Raw genomic sequence first — 8,785 nt, forward strand, 5'->3', positions numbered from 1 at the left:
AGGCTCATGTCTGTAATCCCAGCCCTTTGGGAGTCCAAGGGGGGCAGATCATGAGGTCAAAAAGTTGAGACCATCCTGGCTAACATGGTGAAACTAAAAATACAAAAATTAGCTGGGCATGGTGGCGCAGACCTGTAGTCCCAGCTACTCGGGAGGCTGAGACAGGAGAATCACTTGAACCCTGGAGGTGGAGGTGGCAGTAAGCCGAGATCACACCACTGCACTCCAGCATGGAGACAGCAAGATTCTGTCTCAAAAAAAAAAAAAAAAAAAAAAAAGCTGTGTTCCTACCTAGAGATTTTCTTTGACGAAAACAGTTTCCATTAGAGGCAGATGCCCTCCAGGACATCCTTATCAAAGGAGGAAGTAGGAGCCCCAGGTTTAAGGCTGAGAGAGATTGACTGTCATAGGTCTCTCCTGGCATTAACTGCACTGTGTTCCAGTACTTATCAGGACTTTTATTTTTCGATACTGGCCTGGTCACAAAATTCCATGGGTTTTTTCATGGCCTGCCCCAACCCGATTATTCTAGAAGTCCTCCTAGTGTGAGACGTGCAGACAATGTGGCTTTTCAGGAGTACGTTTGTGATGCTGTACCGGAAACACTTATACCGTAGCAGGGGGAAAACCTCTTAATAAAGAGTTATTCCAGGTGAGTGGAGAAGGGATAGAAATTTTACTTACTTTTATACTTTTAGGTGTTGTTTGAGTTGCTTTTCAAGAAGCAGATACCTTTTTTTGTAACTAAAACCGCCTCAACAATGAAGAGATTCTAATGTGGTAGGTTTGGGATGCTGTCGTGGAGTCTGTCGTTTTAACAAACTGGAAAATGTGGGGGGAATTGTGGGCCACTAGACTTCCCTGTAATCCAGAGGATGACTTTCCCATCCAGGGCCCACCAACCCTCTTGTTGCTATTATAGTGTCTTAGGTAATAGAACGGTCTGGCTCTAACTTTCTGAGACAGTAAGGGATAGTGGCTCAGTACATAGTGTGTGAGGCAGCCAGCCAGGTTCAAATGGTGGCTCCACCACTGACTAGTTGTGTGACCATGGGCAAGGAACTAGCCTGTCTGTTGACTCATCTGTCACTTGGCAAGAACAATGGTACCTCCCTCACAGAGTTACTGTAAAGATTAAGTGAGTTAGCCTCTCCTTCCGGCTGGAACCGTGGAGGGTGTAGAAGAGAAGAAGAGGAAGAAGGTTCCTGCTGTGCCAGAAACCCTTAAGAAAAAGCGAAGGAATTTCGCAGAGCTGAACGTCAAGCCCCTGAGAAAGACGCTTGCCCAAAAGATGCTTCGAAAGGCAAGGAGGAAGCTTATCTATGAAAAAGCAAAGCACTATCACAAGGAATATAGGCAGGTGTACAAAGCTGAAATTTGAATGGCGAGGATGGCAAGGAAAGCTGGCAACTTCCATGTACCTGCAGAACCCAAATGGGCGTTTGTCATCAGGGTCAGAGGTATCGATGGTGTGAGCCCAAAGGTCCGAAAGGTGTTGCAGCTTCTTCGCCTTCATCAGATCCTCAGTGGAGCCTTTGTGAAGCTCAACAAGGCTTCAGTGAACATGCTGAGGATTGTAGAGCCATATATTGCATGGGGGAACCCAAATCTGAAGTCAGTAAATGAACTAATCTACAAACGTGGTTATGGCAAAATCAAAAAAGAAGCAAATTGCATTGACAGATAATGCTCTGATTGCTGGATCTCCTGGTAAACATGGCATCATCTGCATGGAAGATCTGATTCATGAGATCTATACTGTTGGAAAATGCTTCAAAGAAGCAAACAACTTCCTGTGGCCCTTCATATTATCTTCTTCACGAGGCAGAATATAGAAAAAGACCACCCGTCGGTGGCTCACGCCTGTAATCCCAGCACTTTTGGAGGCCGAGGCGGGTGGATCACGAGGTCAAGAGATCGAGACCATCCTGGTCAACATGGTGAAACCCCGTCTCTACTAAAAAAAAAAAAAACTACAAAAAAAAAAATTAGCTGGGCATGGTGGCGCATGCCTGTATCCCAGCTACTCAGGAGGCTGAGGCAGGAGAATTGCCTAAACCCAGGGGGCGGGGGTTGCGGTGAGCCGAGATCGCGCCCTTGCCCTCCAAACAAGAGAAAGCGAACGACCGTCTCTAAAAAAAAAAAAAAAAAAAAAAAAAAGACCACCCGTTTTGTAGAAGGTGGGGATGCTGGCCACAGGGAGGATCAGATCAACAGGCTTATTAGAAGAATGAACTAAGGTGTCTACCATGATTATTTTTCTAAGCTGGTCAGTTAATAAACAGCACCTGCTCTCAATTGAAAAAAAAAACAAGATTAAGTGAGTTAATATGTGAAAAATACTTAGAATGGAACCTGGTTCACAATAAGAGCTTAGTAAGGGTTATCTTTTCTTCTTGGTTAATTGGAATTTAAGAATCTAGGATAACTGTTTTCAAATTTTGTTTTTAGGACAAAGATATTATTGAGGCAGTCAATCACATTTCAGACTGTTCGAGTAAGTTTAAACTGCTAGAGCATGCTCTGCGCGATGCCAAGATGGTGGAGACTTGTATTGTGAAAGAAAAGCAAGATTATAAGCAGAAATTGAAGGCACTTAAGATTGAAGTTAATAAACTAAAAGGTAAGGAAGAGACCTACATTTCAGATACTAATGTATTATCTTGGAAATACATTTCTTTTTTTTTTTTTTTTGAGACAGAGTCTTGCTCTATAGCCCAGGCTGGAGTGCAGTAGCACGATCTCCGCTCACGGCAACCTCCGTCTCCCAGGTGTAAGCGATTCCCCTGCCTCAGCCTCCTGAGTAGCTGGGACTACAGGCATGCACCACCACACCTGGCTAATTTTTTGTATTTTTGTAGAGATGAGGTTTCACTATGGACAGGATGGTCTTGATCTTCTGACCACATGATCTGCCCTCCTTGGCCTCCCAAAGTGCTGGGATTACAGGCGTGAGCCACCACAGCCGGCTGGAAATATATTTCTTCATTTGGGTTCATTTAATCTTATGCTTGAGAATAGATCGATTTCTAGCCTGAGGAATTTTATTTATATAGGCCTTATCCATTTCATTTATATAGAATTATGCTCCAATTTTTATCTTATAAATAACAGAGTTGGGGAAAACTGCATAGTGTATCATACTGTAAAGTCATCCTGCCTTAGTTGAGGTACTTCTACCATTATTGATTGCAAATACGTGCTTTGTGGCAGACAACATCAGTATCTCAGTGGCAGACAGACCTAGCATTTATTAAACCCATGCATCTAGAGGCGAATGGGAGTTGGCTGACTGCAGTTGGCCCTGAGCTGCTCATCTGGGCAGTTCTGCCTCACACGTTTCATCTTCTCCTTGCCAGCAGGCTAGCCTGGGCATTTCTTCCCACAGTGAGGGCAGAAACTTCTGATTCTGAAATTATAAATTTTTATTTTTGCCGATTTGTTTATTTTTGACAGAACCTCACTCTGTCACCCAGGCTGGAGTGTGGTGGCGCAATCTTGGCTCATGGCAACCTCTGCCTCCCGGATTTAAGCTATTCTTTTGTCTCAGCTTCCCAAGTAGCTGGGATTACAGGCATCCACCACCAGGCCCATCTAATTTTTTTATGTTTAGTAGAGACTGGGTTTCACCATCTTGGCCAAGCTGATCTTGAACTCCTGACCTCGTGATCCATCCACCTCAGACTCCCAAAGTGCTGGGATTACAGGTGTGAGCGACTGTGCCCAGCCTTCTTTTTTCTTTCTTTCTTTTTTTTTTTTTTGAGACGAAATCTCGCCCTTTTGTCCAGGTTGAGTGCAGTGACGTGATCTCAGCTCACTGCGACTTCTGCCACCTGGGTTCAAGCAATTCTCCTACCTCAGCCTCTTGAGTAGCTGGGATTGCAGGTGTGCGCTACCACACCCAGCTGATTTTTGTATTTTTAGTAGACACGGGGTTTCACCATGTTGGCCAGGATGGTCTTGAACTCCTGACCGCAAGTGGTTTGTACGCCTTGGCCTTCCAAAGTGCTGGGATTATAGGCAGGAACTACTGCTCCTGGGAGATTTTGATTTTTAAAAGATTGCTCTGTGTACACTGGGCTGTCACAGGAGAGACAAGGCTGGTGCAGGGAGGTCAGCCAGATGAGAGCAAGTGAAGCCTCCAACCAGGGTCCTTGCCAGGGGTGGAGATGTTGGCTATGAAACAGATTTTGTCTATAGATCTGACAGGACTGTCAGATTAATAGGAAGGGACCACCGAGGACATAAGGCTTAGGCACAGCGTGTATTTGAGGACTGGAAACTAGTATTTAGTTGAGGATTTTCTTTTTCTTCTGTGGTGAAGAGGACCTCAACGAAAAGACAACAGAAAATAATGAGCAACGAGAAGAGATCATTCGCCTCAAGCAAGAGAAAAGTTGCCTGCACGATGAATTGGTTTTCACAGGTAAAACAGATGATTGAATGTATTTATAACCTACACCTGGTTTGATGACAGGCTAAAGGAATTATACCTCTCCCCCCCAAAAAATAAAATTTTTTTGAGACAGGGTCTCATTCTGTTGCCCAGGCTGGGGTGCAATGGTACGATCTCGGCTCACTGCAACTCTGCCTCCTGGGCTCAAGTGATTCTCCTGCCTCAGCCGCCCTAGTAGCTGGGGTTACTGGCGTGAGCCACCATGCCTGGCTAATTTTTGTATTTTTAGTAGAGACGGGGTTTCGCCATATTGGCCAGGCTGGTCTTGAACTCCTGACTGCAGGTGATCCACCCACCTCAGCCTCCCAAAGTGTTGGGATTACAGGCGTGAGCCACTGTGCCCAGCTTTTTTTGTCTGTTAAGTTTCTTTGGTATTTTCTGAGACGGAGTCTCACTGTCACCCAGGTTGGAGTGCAGTGGTATGATCTCGGCTCACTGCAACCTCCGCCTCCCAGGTTCAAGCAATTCTCCTGCCTTAGCCTCCCGAGTAGCTGGGCCACCACACCTGGCTAATTTTTGTGTTTTTAGTAGAGATGGGGTTTCACCGTGTTGGCCAGGCTGGTCTTGAACTCCTGGCCGTAGATAATCTGTCTGCCTTAGCCTCCCAAAGTGCTTGCATTACAGACGTGAGCCACCTCGCCCGGACTTTTTGTTTGTTTTTTTAACACCCTTTGCAGGATCGATGGGAGACCAAGCAGCAGCTGTTAATGCTGACATCCTGTTCCCAGTCACTACTTCCTCTTCTGTAAAACGAGCTACTCTCCCTTCCAGCTTGAGTGTGTGACTCTGCTTCTCACTAAAAACATAACATAGATGCGCAGATGCTCCTTGACTTACAGGGTTACATTCCAATAAACCCCTCACAAGTAAAAAATGCATTTAATGAAGCCAACCTACTGAGCAGCATTGCTCAGCCTAGCCTGCCTCAAACATGCACATAACACTCTCGTTAGCCTGCTGTTGGACAAAATCATCTCACACAAAGGCTGTTTCGTAATAATAAATTATTTAATAGCTCATGTAATTTGTTGAATACGGAAAGTGAAAAACAGAACGGTTGTATAGGTGCTGAAAGTATGGGTTTTTTAATGAATGCATACCTCTAGAAAAAGGGGGCTTGAGGGTAGGTATGAGTAGACCAAAAAGTGTTCATATGATTTTCTCTTTGGAACTTTACCTCTAAGTCAATGACTTTCCTAACACAAACCACTGAAGGGAAAGCCCAGTACAGTCATCTTGGCTGGCAGGGATGTAACAAGCTATGTATGTCGGTCATTCTCAGTTAGGAGTGGAGAAGGAGGCCTTCACCACTGGAAGGTCTGAGATGCTGGGGGTAGGTAAGGAATATGGCAGGGAATGGAATGCAGTTTTTCTGTAAATTAATGGGAAAAACACATTATTACATTTAAGAATTTTTTTCCACTGGGTGCAGTGGCTCACGCCTGTAATCCCAGCACTTTGGAAGGCCAAGGAGGGCAGATCACGAGGTCAGGAGATTGAGACCGTCCTGGCTAACACAGTGAAACCCCATCTCTACTAAAAATACAAAACATTAGCCTGGCATGGTGGCACACGCCTGTAGTCCCAGCTACTCGGGAGGCTGAGGCAGGAGAATCGCTCGAAACTGAGAGAGGCGGAGGTTTCAGTGAGCCGAGATTGTGCCACTGCATTCCAGCCTGGGTGACAGAGCAAGACTCCACCTCAAAAAATAATTTTTTCCCAGAGACAAGCTCTCACTCTGTCACCTAGGTTGGAGTGCAGTGGTGTGATCACAGCTCACTGTAGCCTCAAACTCCTAGACTCAAGGAATCCTCCTGCCTTGGCCTCCCAAGTAGCCTGGTTACATTTATTATTATTATTTTTTTCAGAGAAGGGGATCTCACTCTGTCATCCAGGCTGGTCTCTAACTCCTGGGATCAAGTGATCCTCCTGCCTCGGCCTCCCAAAGTGCTGGGATTACAGGTGTGAGCCACCATGCCCGACCTAAGAAGTTTTAAGTAAAATGGAATACTTAATTTTAATCACTTGTGATTAAAAATGGGGGAAAAGTGCAGTATTCTGCCACTAGAGGTCACTATCTTCACCATTTCTAGGATTGCTGCATCTGCAAGTAATGATAACCGCTTATGCTACTAAAGGGGCATTCAAACAGTCCTTGGATCAGCATTTGTATCCCAGGCACCCTGCCGTACGCTGGGAAGCTCACAGGCCCACAGAATTTACTACTATTCAAATGCCATGCATAAAATGCTCTGGGAGGTCAAAGGAAAGAACAAAGCTTAAAGGATATGTTAGTCTCTTTTTGATTAATCACTTTTTACCCATCCACTCTGCTATGTATTACTAAGTAAAATACATGGAATTTGTTAGCTAATATAATACATCGATTTTGTGAAATATTTTTATTATGTGCTAAGCTGGATATGATATTCTTTACCCAGGCTGGAGTGTACTGGTACTGTAATAGGGGGGTTCAGGGTGCCCCCAGCGCCCCTGACCGGACGTTTCTCCAGGTTCTTGGTCTCCTGCCCTCTCAAGAATGAGAGTGGGGACCACTGCGCAGTGCACAGTAAATGCCAGAAGGAGAGAGAAAGAAATAGTAACTCTCGCACCGAGTGAGAGAATCCAGAAAGACGGAATCCAGGAGAGGAAAGCAGCTTCCTCCCTGAGTGGAAGGGAATAGAGATGGAGTTTTGGAGGGGAAGACAGGATTCCACGAAGGGAGTGTTCGTGGAAGGGGATCCAAACATGGAGTCCCAAGGGATGTGGAAGAAGGGGACTTTTCACCTGGGAGGAACCCCCACCTTTTCTAAGACCCCAGGCCAATGAAAGGAGTTCCTTAGAACTTCTGCTGGAGTGATTGACTCTTAGTTTCTTCCCATGCCCGCGAAATTCAAACATAAACCGTTACATCTGTATGGAGAGAGATGGGAAGGGGGCATGGCGTTAGGAAGTTCTTGCCCTTAAAACTACGCCCCCTTGTGGACCCGGAAAGAGAACACGTTCCCTCAGTACAATCACGGCTCACTGCAACCTCAAGCTCTGAGGCTCAAGTGATCTTCCCACCTTAGTCTCCCAAGTAGCTGGGACTACAGGCACATGCCAGCACACATGGCTAATTTTAAAATTTTTTGTACAGATAAGGTTCCACTGTGTTGCCCAGTCTGGTCTGGAACTGCTGGGATCAAGCGATCCTCCTACCTCGGCCTCCCAAGTGTTGGGATTACAGGCATGAGCCACTGCCCCTGGCATCCTAAATTGATTCCTTAAACATCTTCTCAGTTAAAGACAATCTCACACCGTTGTCTGAAAACAATTTTTGTATGTTTTATTCTTCATTTTCAAAATATAGACAATTGGTGGATTTGCGTGTTTTAATTATAAAAGTGAATAAAGCCTAAAAAATAATTTATTTATTTTGTAGAGATAGGGTCTTGCTCTGTTGCCCAGGCTGGAGTGCAGTGGTATGATCATAGCTCACTGCAGCCTCGACTGTCTGGGTTCAAGCGATCCTGCCACTTCAGCCTCCTGAGTAACTGGGACTATAGGCATGTGTCATCACACCTAGCTAATTATTTATTTATTTTTTATTTATTTTTAGTAGAGACAGGGTCTCGCTATGTTGCTCAGTCTGCTCGTCCTGAACTCCTAGCCTCAGATAATCCTCCTGCCTTGGCCTCCCAAAGTACTAAGATTATAGGCATGAGCCACCATGCTTGGCCTAAGCCCAAAAAATAATTTTTAAAGGTATAACATGATAATATGCTATCCAGTGGTTACCATATTTTTTTGGAGATGGAGTGTTGCTCAATTGCCCAGGCTAGAGTGTAGCAGTACAATCTTGGCTCACTACAACTTCCACCTCCCGGTTTCAAGCAATTCTCGTGCCTCAGCCTCCCAAGTAGCTGGCACACGCCACCACACCTGGCTACTTTTTTGTACTTTAGTAGAGATGCAGTTTCACTGTGTTGCTCGGGCTGGTCTCGAACTCCTGAGTTCAGACTATCCACCCGGCTCAGCCTCCCAAAGTGCTAGGATTACAGGTGTGAGCCACTGCAGTCAGTCAGATGTTAACACGTTTTATTTAAAGTTGGACAATGTCTTAAAGTTTTGCTTTTAAGTTCAAAACTTTTTTTTTTCATTGAAAATGTAGTTCTTTACATAGGCTCAGAGACATGTTTTGTTTGTACATAACTTGGAGTAAGGAGTCCGCAAAGAGAACAATGATACTAGTTTACATTTCATTTTTTTTTTTTTTTTTTTTGGGGAGGGGTTTCGCTTTTGTTGCCCAGGCTGGAGTGCATTGGTGTGATCTCAGCTCACTGCAAA

At 45.0% G+C, this 8,785-nt stretch overlaps 1 protein-coding gene and 1 pseudogene across 1 annotated transcript in view; both read left to right on the plus strand.

The window, feature by feature from the left end:
* CCDC62 (coiled-coil domain containing 62) overlaps positions 1-8,785 on the plus strand; it is a 54,765-nt gene that overhangs the window by 16,291 nt on the left and 29,689 nt on the right. Inside the window, exons 5-6 of the mRNA XM_032242835.1 lie at positions 2,452-2,623; positions 4,325-4,426. Of these exons, the coding sequence (XP_032098726.1) occupies positions 2,452-2,623; positions 4,325-4,426 (274 nt within the window). The remainder of the gene's footprint in view (positions 1-2,451; positions 2,624-4,324; positions 4,427-8,785) is intronic.
* On the plus strand, positions 1,197-2,311 carry LOC116526518 (annotated as a pseudogene).

This window comes from Sapajus apella, unplaced genomic scaffold (genome assembly GCF_009761245.1).
Source record: "Sapajus apella isolate SASKATOON/1434 unplaced genomic scaffold, GSC_monkey_1.0 scaffold2, whole genome shotgun sequence".
Classification (NCBI taxonomy): domain Eukaryota; kingdom Metazoa; phylum Chordata; class Mammalia; order Primates; family Cebidae; genus Sapajus; species Sapajus apella.